General features: G+C 32.4%; 1 protein-coding gene across 1 annotated transcript in view; it reads left to right on the top strand.

The window, feature by feature from the left end:
* CTNNA3 (catenin alpha 3) overlaps positions 1–21,885 on the top strand; it is a 1,416,183-nt gene that overhangs the window by 92,349 nt on the left and 1,301,949 nt on the right. The window contains exon 5 of the mRNA XM_039871928.1: positions 19,452–19,618. Coding sequence (XP_039727862.1) covers positions 19,452–19,618 — 167 coding nt within the window. The remainder of the gene's footprint in view (positions 1–19,451; positions 19,619–21,885) is intronic.

Below are 21,885 nucleotides of genomic sequence, written 5' to 3'. Positions count from 1 at the left end.
ATATAATTTATAGAAAGATGTGATCTATGCTTAACCTGCCTTTCCTCAGAGACTTGCATTTCTTTCTCTTTTTTTCAAAAAAATTAAATATTTATTGAAACCTTTTTATGTGGCAAGCTCTGTTTTTTGTGCTAGGCTCATAGAAGTGAACTAAACAGGCAAGGCTTACCCTCATGGAGGTGACTGATATTTTGATGGGAAAACAGGCAGTAAACAAGTAAAGACTTGCTTTTAATTCTTCAGGGGTATCAGATTCTTTGCCTTGGAACATTTAAAAATAATATTAATAGTTTTCTCATGTAAATATTAACTGCCTTATCTTAATGGTTATACATTTATAGATTCTTAGTGAAATAAAATAAAGGTATGGATTCTTTAATATATAAAGGGATAATTAATTTGAGATTTCAAGAGTGTTCAGAGAAAGCTTGAAGATCAACTCTTCTGTGTACTTTCTAGATGAGCCAAGATGCCTACACAGGTAGAGCACAGCACTAATCGAGCCCCCACATACTTTGCTATAGATTTTAAGTAGCTAGAATGTGTAGTCTAACACCAATAGTCTTGGCAGTTCTGCTTACCAGAGCCAGCAATCAGAAACTGCAGGCTTCAAGTTCATCTATGTCAAGTAGGAGAGGACTCGCAAATTGTTGGAATCCTGCCACTGCTAAAATACTTACTCATCTATTTTTAATTGTGGGCCTCCACCAAGGCTACCATGAACCAGTAGGAGGGCTAGGAAGATTAATGAGGAGGAGCTTTTGAATCCTTCAAATAGCTCTCCTCAAATATGGAGCTATGGTATTTTATACTCAAAGAAATGGTATGCTATCGAGTCTACTAATGCGGGAGCCTCCCGACTGTGTTTGTAAAGCTTAGGCCAGCAGCAGCTGACAACTTGCCCCACTTTGCATGGCTCATGAGTATTTCTAGCAGAACAGGCATTGTGGCTAGTAGCTAGGGGACTGTCTCCTTTCCTGGTGAAAAGTAAAATGTACACTATCCTCATGTGCATAATACATGTATTCGGGGTATTTTTAAGATTTATCATTTCTACATTTCTATAGTTCTTCATCTTATGATTTACAAGACCCTAGGTTTACAGCCATTTTTTTCTCCAGCAGAATTAGGAATCAAGACTTACTATCATCCATATTAGTCTGAGAAAACAATTACTTCTAGAAACGATTATTCCTGGAAAATGGTTTCTTGGAAATGTAATTAATCTTTCTATCAGTATACTTGGGTACTTACTTAAACAAGAAATGCCATTATAGGATTTCCAATATTAAACCTTTAAAATGTTACCTATTGCCTCCCTGATTATTCAATGCCTTTTTTTTTCTTTTTTGTACAAGGAGATAAATTGTGTCCTAGGGAAAATGGAGATTTTAAAAATTTACTTGTGACCATTTGGGTCACCTGTATTGAAAGATACCATCTCTTGAAACTCAGCTGTATCAAACATTTACTTGTAAAAGAAAATAGCAGTTCATTTTTAGTTAACTGTCCCTAAGTAACAGGTCAGCTCTATCCACTCTGCTCAACCATATTGCAGTTAGGACTTAGATAAAATGTTTGGTATTTACCACCAATACTCATGGCCTATATATGATTTCAAAGGCAACAGCTGCTGCCTTGTTATTTCTATCCATTGCTATATTGATACTGTGTGTATTTAACTATTATGTCTCAAGAGTGTTCTTAGATAAGCATAAAATCACAAATACAATAATCTTTTCAACCAAGTACAGTATGCTCAGAAGATACAGTTCATTCCTCATTTAAAAGGGGATGATGAACTCTTGTTATAACACATTTTAACATGCATACTTGGTGTCTTGTAGCTGGCAGAATGTTTATGAAAACACTTCCAGTGAAGACTGATGAGCTAATTAGCTACATTGCTTGTAAACTACTAATTGCTGGAAAACACTCAACATGGCATCCCTTAGCATTCACTTGAAAAATCTGCAGCAGGCTTTTCTTATAGGGCATGTGATATTGTCAGCAAACTCTTTAGTGTTGTCCATCTTGAAGTGATGTGTGGGTAGGTGAGAAGTACTTAATGTGTGTGTGGAGCCTTCTCAATTTCAGTCACTTGATATGATAGACCTCTGACAAATAGTATAATTTGAGAAATAACAGTAATGTCAATTTTGAAAGTATAAGAAATTCTGTAAGCCACTTTGATGTATAACTCAAAGACAGGAGCAAAGATTTAATGCATCTTAACAGATTGCTTTGTAAGTTATGAGTCCTAGAAACTAGAACATCGCTTGAAATCTCAGCTGGTAAAGAGTCTGAAATTGAAGGTGTGATTCATATATTAGCCATGGCTTTGCCTTTCTCCCTGACTAGAGAGATGGCACCATGCTGTAGCCATTTCATATGTGTGTGCAAAGGTAACAGAGTAGGTGTAATGCTGACAAGTGATCTAAAGTTTATGCTCACAGAAAATAGATCTGAACATTATTGTTTTGTTGCATATTCTAGTGCATTAAGCTGTTGGCCATTTCTCAGGGTCAGGAATAAAAATCTTTAGGATGTCTGTCCTTCAATCTTTCTGCTCATCTCTTTCTTCAGTTTCAAAGAAAGTAATATTCCTTTAAAACTAATCTTTCCAATCATTACTTGGACCCAAGCTCATTTCCTCTCTTGAGAGACTTTTGTTCTCAATTATCTTTTCTTTTTCTAGGCTGTTCATTCATATACCTTTTTACCGGTTCGTTCTTCACACATATTAGCTCGTCCCTACTTGATTGACAAATATTCAATAAAAATTCCATTTCTTTTTAGTCTACTCTCTTCTTAAACTCCTAATTCTGTTTTACTTTATCTATTCTTCTGCTTTGGCCTATTTATTGTTTCACTCAATTACTTTTGCACAATTTTAATTCTCTTCAACTTCTCTGCTGCATTTGGCATTTATTTGTTCTTGAAACTTTATTCTCTTTTCTTTTAGGAGGTTACATACTAAATTGTCTTATTACTTTGCTACACCCTCTTTCTGTTTCTTTTTTGACTTCTTCCTCTTGTCTCCTATGATTTTTTTTCTTTTTTAAAATCACTTTTATTTTTCAATTACAGTTGACCTATACTAGTTTCAGGTATACAAATAGTGACTAGATCTCCACACAACCCATGAAGTGATTACCCCAATAAATCCCGTTCCCATCTGACACCACACATAGCCATTACAATATATTGACTTTTTTCTTTATGAGATACTTTATGTTCCCAGGACTATTTTGTAAGTACCAATTTATATTTCTTAATCCCTTCCCATTTTTATCCATCCCTCCTAACACCGTCCCATCTGGCAACCATCAAAATGTTCTCTGTATTTATAAGTTTGTCTCTGTTTTGTTTTGTTTTTTAGATTCCACATATAAGTGAAATCATATGGTATTTATCTTTCTCTGTCTGACTTATTTCACTTAGCATACTACCCTCCAAGTCCATCCAAGTTGTTGAAGATGGCAAGATTTCATATATATATAATCTGAGTAACACTCCACTGCATATGTGTACCACTATCTTCTCTATCCATTCATCTACTGATGAACATTTAGGTTACTTTCATATCTTGGTTACCGTAAACAGTGCTACAATGAACATATAGATGAATACGTCTTTTCGAATTAGTGTTTTGGGTTTCTTCAGATAAATATCCAGAAGTAGAATTTTTTTTGTCTCTTGTTGTAGCCTTTAAAAAATATTTTTTATTTTTCAATTATAGTTGGCATACAATATTATATTCATTTCAGGCATACAACAGGGATTAGACATATAACTAATAAAATGATCACCCCAGTAAATCTAGTACCCATTTGTCCTATACTTTTTCTTAAGCCTTAATCTTGGTCTTCTCTGTCCTCTCTTCTCTCCTTGGGGAGCTTTTTCATTCTCAGGACTTTGTTGACAACTACTTTGTTGACAACTTTTAGTTATTATTTAAACTCCACTACCAAACTAAGTGTTTTTCAATCTTTTTTTCATATTAACACATAGATAATAATGCTAAATTTACTCCTACAAGTAATAGTCATTCTTAGGAATGTTTGATGCTCAGCACAGTAGTTGAAACTCTACTTCCATCTTCCCCAGTGAGAAGCGATATCATGGTCAGTATCACTGCTCTAATTATTTTCTACTTGTTAGATTACTTTGATGTATAACTCAAAGACAGGAGCAAAGATATAATGCATGTTAACAAATTGCTAGTCTATTTTGACATTACGTTACAGTTATCTTGAACAGACTGAACTTGACATCTTTCACAAACCTTTTACAAACTTTTATAGCTCTAGCATCATCTGACTTGAACTCTCAGAGCATTTGATGGTTGATTATTTTCTTTCTAGAATGCTCTGTTTCCTGGAATAATGGAGCACCACACAGTACTGATTTTCTCCCTTTCTCTTTGGCTACTTTCTCTCAATCTTTGTTTTGGTTCAGTTATTAGAAAACTTTAACATATGGGTATGTGAATCTACTTTTTCAACTGTAAATTTTATGAAATCTGAAGTATTTCTGATGAAAATTTAACATCTTAATTGAGATGTTTTATAAGCATAAAATACATAATGGATTTCAAACAGTATAAAAATGTAAAATATCTCAATAATTTTTATATTGATTACTTAATGAAATGATATATTTTGAATATATTGTTAAAACAAAATATATATTTTTAAAAGAATAGTTAACATTTGTTAAGGTCTCAATATTATTTAATACAAAGTTAAGTAATTATATGAGTTATCACATTCGACCCTCATAATTATCCTACGCAGTTTATGTTGTTACTCTCCTGATTTTAAAGTAAGAAAATTGAATCTTGGAGAACTTAGAACAAAATATAATTTAAAAACTCATTTTATCTATTTCTTTTTGCATTTTTAATGCTAATTTTTTTTTATTCTTTACTTTTTAAAAATGTTTCCTAGTACTTTAAACAGTGGCTACCAAAATATCTTAAATTATATATGTGGCTAAGAGTTTTCTGTTGGACAGTGCTGAGCTAAAGTCTATCTCTGCCTGATCCCACATGGCTCTCTGGAGAATGAAGAGCACTAAATTATCTTCCCTTAATGTGAGGGAGCCAACCTTTTGTGTCCCAGGATCAATTAGTCATTGGCTAGTAGCTACTCTTCCCGTTAAGGTGTAACTTCCAGGCATAATGCAGTTTTGAATGTTTGGGAGATTCTTTCATAAACTTGACCACAAAGTCTGCTATGTGCTCTAATAGATTTGTTTTAAGACCACCATATACTTAATAAGTCTTAAAGAATGGAAGTCACTAAACTCTAATGATTTTTCCATGTAATATTTTATTACTTAGGTGTCTTTCTTGAGCAGTTAAGCATAAAACTTATTACATAGAAATGCAACATTTTACATACCTTTATAACTGCTTGTTTCTGAGTTATCTAAGTGCTAGATAACTATCAATAATTTTTATTTCTCTTGAAAGAGACTTCTGGCTAGTGTGTCCCAAGGAGAACATTATGATTAAAGGCTATGCTACTCTCTTATACCTTTCAGATAAATGTGATTATCATGAAGTTATTAATAGCTGGTGTACAGACAGTGATGGGGCGAGGATAGAATCAATTCATTCAAAGAAAGGGAAAAAGCACAGCAAGAAATAATTTTCAGAACCAGAGATAAAATTGCTTTGTTTCTTAACAGTCTGTAAGTATGTGATCTGGACAGAAAAAGAACCTAGTATAAGCATTTCTTGGAGAAGGACAAACTATTTATATATACATATATATATATATATATATATATATGTATATATATAAAACTATATATATACATATATACATACCAACTACATATATACATGTATATACACATATGTATATGTATATATATATATGGATGTATATATGTATGTATATATGTGTATATGTGTATATATGTACATTTCTGTATATATATGTATATATGTAGATATACACACATATATATGTTTGTTTTTCTAGATATTCTGAATCCGTTTACCACGTTCTAAAGTTTAGTCATTCTTTTCATCTTAATAGTTGTTTCATGGAGTCCTCCTTTTTTTGTTTTTTCCACAGAGACATTTCTTCTGAAACTTTTTCTTTCAATGATATATCAACTTGATTATCATCTGCAGACATCTCTGGATCAGGCACACCATTTCCTTTATCCCATACCATTTTTTCTGGCATTATCCCGCTTTCTTGGCGTAAAACAGCGGCGAACCTCTCTCTCTCTCTCTCTGTCAGAATAAGGAGGGCTTTATTTTGGAGTCCACTAACATACTAGGTACTTCAGTTGTCTCCAAATGATTTCCTCAGCTTGTTTGGATTAAAAAACAAACAAACCTTTTTTATGATTTGGGGGTTAAATCCTGAGCTGCCTGCTGCTTTGCAAACAGTAATAGAGAAAACACGGGGCACAACATGTCATGTATAGGAAATCAGTTAATCACCCTGGTTTTCAGACCCCTGCTCAGTTCTGTCCCGTATCATATCTCCAAGCCTGGCCTCTTTGGATTCCTATGGGCAGAATGTCTCCAGCATCCTCTGCAGACTCAGCTTATTCTAGACTGTAGTTCTCTGTTCTTGTTTTTATCTGTCAACACCCTTTCATCAGCTTTTCATCTTCCAGAAGACTCTCAGCTGCTGTTGATGACTCTTAACAATTTTGTTATTGTTTTATTTTTTTGTTGTGTGTGCTTTTCTATTCTCATCTCAGTGAGATCTGGGAAAGACTTCATTAAATAAGAGTGCTCAGGGTGCCATCTTAAAAGAACTGATGGACTCAGTGGATCTCTCAGTTGACGGAGTGGTCTGAACAAAGGTAAATTAATAGTGTTAACAGGAATATGGTAAAGTTTACTTGGCAGAAAATGAACTAAGTGAAATTAAATAATTTAGGGCTTGCTGATTCAGAGTTGAACTCACGTTGAAAAAAAAGATTATATTTGATATCTTAGGCATTAGGAAATAACTATAAGTTCTTAAGCAGTTGAATGCTATTATGAATATAGTTTAGCAGGTTATGTTTAATTGTTAAAAAGCATGAAATCTCTGAAGGCCGTTTTCAAGGCAGATTTCTATAAAAAAATCAACAGCTCTTTACTTTTACATTCTGGCTTAATATTCAAGCCTGGCTTTTCTGGGCCTCATGGAAACTCTATAAATAACGTAATAATACAGAACAAATTCCTTTCCCTTTAAATTATCTAGAGTGAGTTCTGTTATTTGCAACTATGATTTCTGTCAGATACATATGACAAGACAAGATTTGTCTTTTAGGAACATACTCATATTAACCAAGATCGTGAGGCTTAAGATGTAAAATCAGAACTGATTTTTAATTTATAATGAATAACAAAGTTATTATGCAGAACAAAACACACCACTCAATCAATATGTTTTCTCATTGTAGACAGATCAATATTAGGAACATAAATGATAACCAGAAGATGGCTTAGTGAGCATGGAAATAGTATAAAGGAAGTATATAGTATAAACTGTTTAATGGTATGAAGTTAAAATCATCAGGTTAATCTATCATTTCTACAGAGATAATTTTACCAATGGGTAAGATTTATAGTATTTAAAGTTTATTATATAAAGCTTTTACTCTGTTGGGAAGTGTTTAGGTAGATATGACCAATTTTTATAATTTATTTTTTTTACGGTTGATTCAATTCCTTCTTTAGACATGCTACTTTAAAGCAATATGTAGTCAAGATTAGCCACTATCTGAAGCCTGGGATCCATTCTGTTTCTTAAGATGACTGATCATTGACTCTTGCAATATAGTTTATCATAATCATTTTCTTGGATGTGAGAAGAAAATTCCCTTCTCCTTTTGATATGTCTCTCCTCCAATCCTTTGTGTGTGTGATGACTATAGAGTTTGATTCCAGAGGGTAATTTTTTTCTATATTTTCAAATATCATTCCTCAAATATAGCTAATAAGTAGAGGTCTCTTAACATTGTTTTTCCCATACCAATGTGAGAAGCTTTGGGCTAGAGACTTTCTGAGTTAACTAATGGTAATATTTTAAGAGAATTGTAAAATAGTCAGATTTAACTGGTCACCCAAGGTATTCCTGCAGAATCAGAGCTTACTAACTCATTTCTAAGAAAAGAATATTAAGAGAGGCTGGATTAACTTTGAAATATCAGTGATGTTATAGCAGTGAGTATGCATAACTCTAGGTAAATGAATTAAATTTCCCATATGATAAAATATTATAATAAAAATAAAACTAAAGAGTTTAGTTACAAAGGATTTTAGGAGCTAGTACATCTGAATGCCTGAGGGGTCTATTTAGTAAAGGAGTTAGTGAAGTTAGTTAAAGAGCATGTTATTTACAGCAACACTATTTTTAGACACACTAGTGTCCCCAAATTAATGAAAATTTAGTATCGCAGAATAGAAAAGTTTCTGACAGTGAAAGAGAATAAGTACTAAAGAAAATGGGGTTAAATAAGAGAAAAAAATTTAATGAAAACTCCACTTAAAAATAGTACTGCATGAAAATTGCAATCATTATTCTAAATCAGCTCACAGATTTAGCCAATTCTGGTCTAACAACCAACAACTAGAAAAAACTATGAAATTAAGAATGATTTTACTTAAATGTGCATGGACCTGTAACATTACATGAATCCTTGAATTGCTAGATTGTATTCTTGAATATTTATACTTACCCTTTACTCTGTGCTAGCACATTATACAAGTTGATATTTACTTCTTGCTTTTCTTTACTTTTTAATGCTAGGTGCTCCCAGTGAGATTTGCTATTTTATCTTTCTCACCAAATATTCACAGCCTATAATGATAATCCAAAGAAGGAATTAACAGCCTTCCCTCCTACATTACAAAAGTTTTTATTTCTACTCTCCCCAGCCCCCAATATTTTGACCTCTTCTTTTTTTCTTAGCCTGTGGCATTTACGTAGGTCAGTAAATATCAGTTTCAACCATTCCTGGAGGGAGGCATTTGGAATTGAGAGTCAATATTGACAGTCCACTGGCTCTGGGCAGTTGAACCCCTAAAATTGTGTGGCTGATAGCAAGGGCTTCGTGATGGACCAAGGTAGGAAGGTTTGCTGAAGCTCCATAATTAAGAAAATTGATTGAAATGGTTTCATGGGAATAGCTTTGATTTTGACATGATAAATCTTCACACAAAAAAGATATAAAATATTAATACAGTAGTGAGGACATGTTTGAATTTTAAGAACTCTGAATTTATCTAGTAGTTTTCTCTGGGCACTATTGGCTTTCATTTGTTTTCTTTATCATGTTTTTATATTCTTTGCATTTGCGTAATAAGGAAATTGATACCAAAAAAGTATGTGACTTGCTCGGGATTTCATAGAAAGTTCGTGAACAAGCTAGGTTTGCTGGCTGTTGGTCTTGCGGTTCTTTATTATTAGGCTTTGGATATGAGAAGAAAATTCATAACTCTGTTTGGTATTATACTGGGAGCATTATTTGGAGCTGGCTGAACTTTCTTCAGGAAACCATTTCACTGAGGCATATGGAAAATTCCTGAGATGCTAAAATTATTAGATATATAAATACTATAGCCAAAAGAATGCTGGGTCAAATTTTATATTTTTTAAGAGATAAACTAGTCTTTATATTGTCTAGGCTTTTCAAGCTAGGTCCATACATTTAGCTTATTTAAGACTTGAAAACCAAATAAAGATTTTATGAAAAATAATTGGCTTTTTAGAGCTATATTCATATACATCAAAATGGAGATACTTTTTAGTTGTATGAATTTTTTTTGTGTATGTATGGAGTATTTAATTTTTAAAAAAGAGATTATAAAAAAGATTATAAATATATATTAGTTCATTTACCTCAGGTGAAGAGCTAGCAAACAATTTCTGTAAAGAGCCAGATAGTAATTATTTTAGGTTTTGTGGGCCATATGCTGTGTGTTGCAACTACTCAACTCTGTTCTTGAAGTGGGACAGCAGCCATAGAAATGTTTAGAAATGAACCATAGAAACAAACAAACAAAAAATGCCTATGTTTTAATAAAACTTTATTTATGCACACTGAAATTTGAATTTCATATAATTTTTACAAGTCATGTATATTCTTCTTTTGATTTTTTTCCCCCAATTATTTGAAAATGTAAAAGTTATTCTCAGTTTGTCATTTGTGCATAAACAGGGCAGGCTGGATTTGGTCTGTTTTCTGACCTTGTCTTAGATAAAAGAACTGAGAATCCAAGGAGTTTCAAAATCATTTTATCTGTTTTTTGTTAAGCATCTTAAGTTTCTTAGACTAAATTTATCATTGGTGGGCAAAATAAAATGAAAAGACAATTAAAACTGCCGTTAATTTTTGTGCAAAAGAAAACTAATTTGTATAGCTCAATTTTTTTGTTTTGGCAACATAGCGAGCTTTATAGGGTTCCCAGAGGTTTCTGAGGGAGGTGCATTCCACTTAGAGTTTTGTAGCAGTTAACAAAAGTTTTCAACATTCTTCTCCCCAACCCAATTCTTTTAATGATCTTAATATTCCCCTCATGGAAAATAGTTGCAGTGTGACTACTACTTTTCTTACTACATTATAATAATTATTCACTGTACATAATAGTTATTATAGTGACAGTTTGTATTACACCTACATATACATTCATTCTCTTTTCTTTTATTTCCTGCACAGGTAAGTTTTTAGTCTCTTGCTTTTGACTAAAAAAATGTGACATCTTTAAACAATCAAAAAGTAATCTCTACAAAGGGCCTTACTAAAACCCTTGTACTTTTAAATTAAATTTGAATAATTTAAATTACGTTTTTGTTAGAAAATCTTTTTATGTGCTCGTTGGCCATTTATATTTCTTCTCTGGAGAAGTGTCTGTTTAGATCCTATTCCCATTTAAAAATTGGGTTATTTGTCTTTTAAATATTGAGTTGTAAGAATTTTTAAAATAGATTCTGGATATGTCTCATCATATATGATTTACAAATATTTTCTCCCATTCTGTAGGTTATCTTTTCACTTTCTTAATGTTGAAGTCCAAAAATGTAAAAAAAATTTTAAAGTCGCTTCATTGAGGTGTTATTGACATACAAAAAATGGTGATATTTAATATATACAACTTGACATGTTTGGAGATGAGTATAAACCTGTGAAATTAATCACAATCAATGCCATAAACTTATTCGTTACCTCCCCAAATTTCCTCCCTCCCCTAATTTATTTATTTATTTTTACTTTTTGTGCGGTGAGAGCAGTTAACATAAGATCTACCCTCTTAGCAAAATTTTAACTATTAATAGTATCGTTAATCATAGTATTGTTAATTGTAGGCCTGTGTTGCACAGTAGATATCCAGAACTTTTTCATTTTGCATAACTGAAAGTTCGTACCTTTCGATCAATGTCTTCCCATTTTGCGCCCTACCCCCAACCCTTGGCAACCACCATTCTATTCTCTGCTTTAATGAATTTGACTATTTTAGATTCCATATAAAAGTGAGATTATGTGGTATTTGTCTTTCTGTGTCTGGATTATTTCGCTTAGCATAATGCCCTCAAGTTCCATTCATGTTGTTAAAAATGGCAAAATTTCCTTCTTTTTTTAAAGTTGAATAATGTTTCATTGTATGTGTATAGCATGTTTTCTTTACCCACTTATTTTTCAATACATGTTTATATTGTTTTACATCTTTGCTATTGTGAATAATGCTGAAGTGAACATGGGAGTGCAGATATGTCTTTGAGATTCATATTTCAATTCTTTTGGATATATAATCAGAAATGAGATTGTTGGATCAAATGATAATTCTACTTATATTTACTTGAGGATCTTCCATTCTGTTTTCCATAGTGGCTGTACCAATTTACATTGCCATCAATAGTGTACAAGGGTTTCCTTTTCTCCGCATTCTCATCAACAGTTGTTGTCCTTTGATTTTTTGATAACAGCCATCCTAGTAGGTGTAAGATAATAACTCATTGTGGTTTTGGTTTGCATTTCCCTTATGATTAGTGATGTCTGATACTTTTTCATATACTTGTTGGCCTTTTGTATGTCTTCTTTGGAGAAATGTTTATTTAGGTCCTTTGCCCATTTTTAAAAAAATAATTAATTATTATATTTTTTATAGTGACATTGGTTAGCAAAATCCAGTGTTTCAGCTGCACATTTTAACAGTAAGGCATGTATACATTGTGTGTTCACCTTCCATAGTTATATTGCTTTCTGTCACCACATATTTGACTTCTCTTACTCCATCTACCTACCTCCTCTCCCATCCCTTCTACCTTCTGGTGACCACTAGTGTATTGTCCATGTCCATGAGTCTCTGTTTGCCCATTTTTTTTTAAATTGGGTTATTCGTGTTTTTGATATTGAATTGTAGAAGTTCTTTGTATATTTTGGATGTTAACTTATAAAAAAACTGGTCTGCTAATATTTCCCCCATCCCATAGGTTGCATTGTCATTTTGTTAATTGTTTCCTTTGCTGTACAGAAGCATTTTAGTTTGATGTAATCCCACTTATCTACTTTTGCTTTTGTTTCCTGTGTTTTTGGTGCCATAACAAACCATTGCCCAGTCAAATGTTGAGAAGATTTTTCCTTTAAGAGTTTTATTGCTTCAGGTTTTACATTTAAGTACTTAATCCATTTCGAGTTGATTGTTGTATACAGTGTGAAAAAGGGTCCAATTTCATTCTTTTGTATGCAGATATCCAATTTTCCCACCAGCCCCATTTATTGAAGAGACTATCTTTTCCCCATTGTGTATTCCTAGCACTTTTATTGACGTTCAGCTGACCACATATGTATGTGTTTATTTCTGGGCTTTCTATTCTGTTCCATTGGTCTATATGTCTGTTTTTATGTCAGTACTATACTGTTTTGATTACTATAGCTTAATAATACATTTTGAAATTAGGAGTGTGATATCTCCAGCTTTGTTCTTCTTGCTCAAAATTGCTTTGATTATTCAGAGTCTAAAGTTTTAAATTTTGATTAAGTCTAACATATCAAATTTTTAATTTAATTTATTTGGTAGCATATATAAGACATTATTGCCTAACCTAACATCATGAAGTTATACTCCCATGATTTTCTCTAAGAGTTTTATAGTTTTAGCTCTGGCATAGGTCTATGATTCATCTTGAATTAACTTTTGTGTATGGTGTGAGATAGAGATCCAACTTCATTTTTTTTTTTTGCATGTGACTATCCAATTGTCTCAGCACAATTTGCTGAAAATACTATTACTTTCCACTGTATTTTCTTGGCACCTTTGTTGAAAATTGATTGACCATAAATGTAAAGGTTTATTTTGGGATATCAGTTCTATTGGTTACTATAGCTTTCTAGCAAGTTTTGAAATTGTGAAGTGTGAGTCCTGCAGCTTTGCTCTTTTTTTCAAGATTCTTTCAGCTATCTCAAGTCCTTTGCATTTCCATATGAATTTTAGGTCCAACTTGTCAATTTCTTCAAAAGAGCCAGCAAAATTTTGATAAGGATTGTGCTTAGACTTTAGATTGATCTGTAGATCATCTTGAGAAGTATTACTGTCTTAAAAATATTCAGCCTTGTCCTCTGTGAACATGTGATATCATTCCATCTTTTTTTTTTTTTTTTTTGGTCTTCTTTAATTTCCTTCAGCTTTCAAATTAGTTTTTAAAGAAATAACAGATTTTTTTATACTCATTTAATAAGTTTATATATTTAGTAAAATTACATAATTATAATTAGAACTCACATGAAAAGGTTGGGGAAAACACTGACTCTTGGTAGACCTCAATTAGTGAGAGCAGAAGGGCTCCAGTATACTTGAGATAATCTTTTAGTATTGAGCAGGAAGGCAGAATTATCATTAATATGTTGCTGAGAGGGTTGAGTAATCTAGGGAGATAGTTGAGAGAAGGTCTCTTAAGAGAGCTTCCTATATTCCAACTATGATGTTAGGTGATGTTTCCATCAGTTTTACAGAAACTAGCCCCATCCAATTTTATATTTTATAAAAATTTATAATTTTATAGAATTAGCCCTAATAAAATATTTTCTAGCTCATTTTTATTGTTTTTAATGGTGAAGGGCTCAGTGGCAGGTTGCCTATGTCCTTCCACTTTAGTTAACTTAATATATTGTCTTGCTATTGACTTTACCTGGCCACAGCAATTTTCTGATATATGACTGCTGCTGGCCTTGAAGGCAGGAATTTTGCTCTTTTGAATAGCTTTGTTAGAGGAAACTGAGGCAATGCTCAGTCTAGGGCTAATTATTCTCCACAATTGAGGCAAGACCCTTCTATGTACTCTATCCAGAGTCCCATGCATAGTTTTCTATTCTGGTCTGGGAACAAGTACTATTCCTAGCTCTGTATGAGTGCCAAGTACTGTTACCTCAAATTCTTTTGGATAATTTTTTCCTTAGCCTTGGTTAGTTTCTTCCTATATATGTGTTGACCACTATTTAACTGAATACACAGCTGGCAGCCTCTGCAGAACTTGAGTTCTCTCTCTGTGTAGTTTTCTTCTTCCCTACTCTCTGTTGTCTGTACTTGAGATGCCACAGTCTCCCTGGATTTTCAGCTTTGTCTCTTCAGCTCAGAGAGTTTGCCAGGCTATGTTTTAGTTTTTCCTTCCTGTGTGTGGCCTGGAAAGTTTCTCAAGGTAGTAAGCTGGGGCTATCAAAGGGTTCTCAAGGTAGTAAGCTGGGGCTATCAAAGGGTTTCTCCCAATTATTTTTCACTTCTCAGGGATTACTGTCCTTTATTGCTTGATGCCCAATGCCTTTATAACCATTTTTTTTTATCATATAGTTTATTCATTTTTGTTTCAGGTAGGAAAGAAATCTGGGCTTTGTTACTTTGCTTTGGCTGGAACCAAATTATAATTTTTAATAAGACTTTGCTGAGAGTTTGAAGATAATGAGAGGGAAATAAAACACAGCCAATAGTTTACAATGACAAACATATGCACCTGCATTCTGAATCCATAGGTTCTTCTGATATCCTTATAACTTGCAAGCCTGAGCCTACATAGCAGCAGCTGGCTTTTTGACTTGTCCTTCTACCACGAGATTTTCCTTTACCATACAAAACATTTTTGCTCTACGTAGTAGAACTGTCTCAAACATTTAAAGGAGTGCCTGCCTGCCTGTACCCTGCTTCTCTTTCTACATTTAGGACCTAGTTGAGGTCATCCTACCCTCTACCCTGCAAAAAGAACCCCCCAAAAACAAACAAAAAAAACAATTGACTCCAAAGTTAAATTCAAGCTCCTATCTCTTAAGAGCTTTCAAATTAAAAATTGCTGTTTCCCAATTTAAAATAAATAAAACCAAACCCCCAGTCTTAGCCTGAGAACCCCATTATACCAGGGCGTGTTATTATATATTGAATCAATTAATATGTACTAGTGCATTTTACATGTTTATGATCTATTAAAACACACACAGAAGGGTGGCCAGAGGTAAATACTAGAAATCTCAATTGAATCATAAATTTAATGTTAATTATAAAAGTTGGAGAAAATTTAATTTTTAATTCTTGCACCTTTTCATTTTGATTGTTCCCCTTTCTCCTCTGGATGTTTTGTTTATACAGTGTTTTCTTTGATTTTCAAATTTATAATCAATATAATCACTTTTAGAAAGTGAAGTTGTATTTTTAAATATAACAAAGGAACTTGCCATTTAAAAGAACCATGTAGGTATCTTTTATAAAATGAAGAATATTTTGTCTATTTGGTCAAGAATTTTTCTTTTTTTACTTTCAGAGTTTATTCATATGATCATATAAAGTTTTTATATATCAAATTTTATATTCAGAATTTTTCACATATTATACTTACATATGTATAAGATGTACCTATATAAATCTTTGTGGAGTATATACCTTCATACCTTATTCAAGAAGGCATTTCATAACATATTTTGAAGATTAAAAAGAGCATATTTGATAGGAAAAAGACAAAATGAATCCAGTAGAAGGAAACTTTCCAAACCTAGTTCTTGTGCTATTTTTAAGGACTTTAGTAAATTGCTTTTGTGCATGGAGTGGGATCTTTTGAAGATAAATGTAGTTTTTTATTTGTATGTATTTTAAAAGTGAAATTCCTAATCATTATTAAACTTCAAAGTAAAAACATTATAAGAAATATGGGAATGACATTTAAAAAAAATAGACTTCCATGTGTAGAACTTATAAGCATGAATGTTATATTCTAAATAGAAAGGAAATTTGTTGCACCTTTTTTTCCAAGTTAATTAGGAAAATAGCCATTTTCCTCCTGACACAAGACACTTTGACAGTGAACTGGCTAAATTCCATACACCAGCTATTTTTGTCATTAGCTGGAACATGTTGCTCTTACCTAGAACATTCCTCTATGTGTCCTCTGACACCTCAGGCAGAGTTAAGTCCTCTATGCCTCTTAGTACTTTCTATATGAGCCCAGCTTTGATTGTGTCACAATGTTCATTGACTCTCATTTGTGAACTTCTTGTGCTGCAAAATTGCTTCATATTGATCTCTATATCCCAGATGCCTAAGGTAGAGCTGTGTTTATAGGAAACAACAAGTGTTTGTCAAAGGGAAGTTGGATAATATTCACTCACATATTCATTCAGTAACACACATTCAATGTATTCACAGCCAATAGAGTAGGCACTATTCTAGACCCTGGGAATACTGTGGTGACCAAGACCAATGCAGCTCTTACTCTCTTATGATTTAGAAGAAAAGACATGCTTTGATACAAGTCATTACAATTAATGATGATGAAAGTTATGATAGGATTGTAAGACCTGCTTTAGTAATGGGGGTCTGAGGTTTCCTAGAAGCGATGTTTACATTGGGACCAGAAGTATGAGCTGAAATCAGCTGGAAAGGGTTGGGAGAATTGCAGGGGAGGGAGGGGAATGAGTCCAGTAATAAGAAGTTTACTTGCTGAATATTAATGCATCCAAGGAGCGACTTTTTTTCTCTCAACAGTGCTACTTGGTTGGCTCTTTATATTCCCTTAATGGAGACAAAGATTGTAAAATTGTTCCAAGTTTAAATAATCTTTTTCTGAATATGGCTCTTCAGTCAGTTGTTGAACATTTCAACATTTTTAGTTAAGAACACATAATTCTTTTTTTTTGATGTATATTTAGTTTTAGTATAAGAAGTCAAAGATAGTGTTCTATACAGGTATCATAACTTTCCAATTCAGAATAATGACAAAAAAGATAATCTTTTGATGGGAACTTATCTGCTCTCTAAATTTTGGAGATCACTTTAAGTTTTTAGTCTCCTATCACCAATTCTGACTTGCAGAGAAACACATAAAAATCACCATCTCTACTAGAAATTTCCTGAGAAAATAACAGCTAATGCTTCTTGAGTGCTTTCCATTTTCAGATACTGTGCTAAATATATATTATGAACTATCTCATTTAAACGTCCTAGAAACACTGTGAGATAAGTAATATTTTTATCTCTTTTCTACAGATGAGAACACTGAAAGTATTTGTGTCTAAGTCTCAGAACTACAAGTGGCGGGTTAGAATTTGATCTCAGAAGTGTCTGACTTAAGAGTCTCAATTCCTAACCTGATATTGCTTAAGAGAGCTAAACGTGATATTTTAGCATGCTGAGATAGTCTCATTCCCTCTTCATAGGTTTTCTCCATTTCTCCTTTTTATAAGGAATACTAATCTTTGTTATATTTAATAAGATCATTTACTCCATTTTCTTTATGCTGAAGTTCTTGAATAAATAAAAACTAAAAAATTTGTGGAGTAAAGTAGATAAAATAGGCCTTTTCATATGTTGGTGAGATGGTTGTGTTTTGGAGAATTTTTTGGCTATAAGTTCATTTGCCCCTTGACTCAGCAATTCTACTTTTATAAGTTTATCCTACAGCTAAATTTTCTCATGTATGCAAAGTTTTGTGTCATGAGTGTTCTTTGTAGTATTGTTTAAATAAGGAAATGTTGGAAATGATTTGTGTTTTCAATAGAGGTGTAGTAATATAAGTTATAGTATATCAATAAAATGTAACTTTAGTCAAGCATTAAAAAAATGACAATACCAGCTAATCAAGTCTTTACTAAGTTCTGAGCACTTCTCTTACTTAATTCTCATAAAAATTGTAGGTATTATTATTAGCTATATTTACAGAGGAGAAAAATGAGGCATAAAGAGGTTGTGACTTGTCCAAGGTAGTAGGCCAGAAACTGAAGCAGAATGGCTTCAGAGCCCACACTGTTAATTACTAAGCTGTAATTATCTCCTAGTCATCTCCTTCACATCTTAATGTGAAAAGAAAATAAATTGATAAGTGAAAAGAGCAAATTGTAGAGAGATTTTATAGTATACCATTTATGAAAAGGATCTACATATTTTTGATGTTCCATTTATTACACATAAAATATCTATATGTTTTCCTATGATGTAAAATGTCTCTATAAAAATACATTCATATATCAATGAATATGAAAATGTGAGTATAGTCATAAAATACATATAAAACAAATATATACATGTATGTGTACATGTGTATACATGTATGTACACACATAAAATATTCATGGAAAAATTTTCTGAGTGGATATACAATAACTTAATGGGTATTTGGGATTAGTTGGAGACTTAAACATTTTTCACTCTATTCTCTTCAGTATAGTGAACTGTTTTAAAACTAATGAACACATATTGCTTTCATATTACAATTAAGTTTAAATTGAAAAACTGAAAAAATAGTAGATGTGGTAATTCTTTAGCAATTATGTTACTGGAAGGGGTAAAGAGGGACTTTTCATTTTTATTCCCTTGTGAATTGTGAACTTTTAAAAATGAATGAGTACATGTTACTTTTAAAATAAAATGTATTTTAAATGACAAATCTTTAAAAACAGTAGACAAATTTCTCTAATAGTTATGTATTATGAAATATTATTTCTATGGCTAAATTTAGGATATAGTTTATTATATTGACAGTTAAGGATTAATCTGCCTATGTTAAAGTTTTATCAGAGAACTGCTGTCTTATTATCTTAAAGGCTAGCTCTTTCAGATATCCATTGAATTGGAAAGTAACTCAATGAAGATTTACCTTATTTTTATAAACAAAATTGTTTCTAGTTGAAGTCTTAGTAATGAAAGCTTTCACAGGAAATGAGATTCAGAAATGCAGAAGCTGACAGCAATTTTACTAGACGTTGCTAGTCAATTGAGCACAATTTTCTTGCAGGAAAATGGTATAATGCTTCTTAACGCCAGAGCTTTATAAAAAAACAATGTCAATTTGAAACTGCATTGTTTATTAAGAGACAATGTCCTAATGTCAACTGACAGTAGTTAAATATTATGCTAAGTCATGGAATGTACTTGGAATTAGGTTGGATGATAAATGCTGCAAAAGGCAGAGCTGAAACTTAAAATATGACTTATTTGGGGTTGTGTTTTTCAGGTGAAGCTCTGAAAATATCAGCTGAGAGATTTGCGGATGACCCCTGTTATCTCCCGAAAAGGGAGGCTGTGGTTCAAGCCTCCCGTGCCTTGTTGGCTGCAGTTACCAGACTCCTTATCCTCGCAGACATGATTGATGTCATGTGTCTCTTGCAGCACGTGTCAGCTGTAAGTAAAAGATGGCTTAATTTACCTTGGCATTGTTCTTGCTTCTAATTCCATCCTCTGAACCTGGCATCAATCTTAGTGCATCCTGTTCTCACCCTCGTTTCTTAATGTCACCCAGCAGAAGCTGATTGTATTGGGTTATGAAACTAATGTATATCTCAAAAGAACGAAGCCAGAAGTTAGTCTTAAAGCCAGTGGAGAATGAACAACAGAAGATGGCTTACTGATAAAGAAATGGCTAGGAGAAAGTTCTAGACTCTGACCATTTAATTATTATTCCTATATAAATATACAAATAAATACATATAACATAGTTCTGTAAATTATATAAATTATACATATATAAATGTAATTTGAGGAAGAGAAACTATAAAATTTAAGACATTTGGAAGTTTTTTCTAGTTTGTAAGTAAATATTACTTTGCCAGCTCCTTTTGATACAAGATAAACAGTACATGTTTATAGGTAGTCTGTGATATCTATAGTGATCCATTATGAAAATGTATAAATGGATTTAATATAAGTAAAGAATATATTTAAACTTGGTGACTGCAAAGGCTGCAAGATCGCTTGCTTGCTTTATTTTGCTAGGCAAATCCAATTAGCAAAGGTTTAGTAGAAAAAAAATTTTATTAAAGTCTTTTTTTACTTTCTTAATTTATTGAGTTTGACCAAGTCATTAATAGCATACAAACAAAAAGGTCGCAAAGAACCTCTCTGCTCCATCTTCTAATTGCATGGGACCCTTACTCTTCTGTCCATAAATACATCTACATTTCCATAAAGGTGCCTGGTGACTGTTACTACTTCATTAAGTAAATGATGTCCTTGTCTGATTGACTTTCTTGTCAAAATCATTTTCTCTAATCGTAAGGCTAAACTTTTCTTTGCATCTTTATCTTACTCACTAATGCTTATTTGAACCCTAATGTAGAGTGACCAACCCTTTATTATTTCATATTCCTTTCTTTTGATAGTTTTATTACCGTGAAAAAGCAATTTGGAACTTTTTGTTATTTAAGTAGATTTTAAAGAAAGGGATTAGTTCTCATCACCAGGAGCTGTCTACTAGTAGATTAGTAGGGAAGATTAATTGAGCAATATTTCTTGTTATTTGGTTATTGGTTTGTTGAATACCTTAAAAAATCCCTAAATATTTCTTAGATTCATTTTTTCATATGTGAATACAGACACTAATAAATGCTGTAACCAAGAAGTAGGAATGAAAGATTAAGTGCCAGGTAGTTTCCAGTTTCAGTGACCCAATATTTTTTATATTTTAGACTCTAGATTTGTTGAGATAGAGCATAATGAAAGGCTTCTGTAAGTTGAAAATTGCCACTTGTATAATCAAGTAAGAAGTAATTGTATATATAAAGACCCCAAGCACCTACACTATGATTTTGAGAGCTACTAACTGTTAGGTACAGTGCTGGGTAATTCACACATATCATGTCATTCAAATGAAGCAAAAGGTAATGGTAAATCAAAGAAAAGCAAAATTATTGCAAAAATTTTTTTTGCAAAAAAATTATAGTTAATATTTATTGAGTTTTTATAATATGCCAAACACTGTGCTAGATTATCTTCTTTAATTCAAACCTCATAATGACCCTATGATAATTATTCCTTTTAAAAAACTTTATTTTTCACTTACAGTTGACACAATATTATATTAGTTTCAGATAATCAACATAGTGATTAGACATTTATTTTACAAAGTGATCACCCTTATAAGTCTCTTATCCATCTGATATCATACATAGTTATTATAATATAACTATATTCCCTATGCTGTACTTCACATTCCTGTGACTGTTTTAATAACTAGCAATTTGAACTTCCTAATCCCTTCACTTTTTTCACCCATTCCCCAACCTTCCTCCCATTTGGCAGTCATCAATTTGTTCTCTATATCTATGAATTTGTTTGTTTTGATTGTTTGTTTATTTTGATTTTAAGATTCCACATATAAGTGAGATCCTAGGGAGTTCATCTTTTTTCATCTGTTTTATTTCATTTAACATAATACTCTGTAGTTCATTCATGTTGGTGGAAATAGCAAGATTTCATTCTTTTTTGTAGTCGGAATATAATAATGGAATATAATATTGCATTGTATGTGTGTGTGTATGTATTTACGTACAAACACACACAAACACATATACACCACTTTTTATCACTTTGTCTGTCTATGGACACTCAGGTTGCTTTCACATCTTGGCTATTTTAAATAATGCTGAAGTGAACATAGGAGTGCATATATT

Source organism: Pteropus medius, unplaced genomic scaffold (genome assembly GCF_902729225.1).
Source record: "Pteropus medius unplaced genomic scaffold, Ma_sr-lr_union100, whole genome shotgun sequence".
NCBI lineage: Eukaryota > Metazoa > Chordata > Mammalia > Chiroptera > Pteropodidae > Pteropus > Pteropus medius.
The sequence above is the reverse complement of the archived record's forward strand: the minus strand, read 5'-3'. Positions and strand labels throughout refer to the sequence as shown.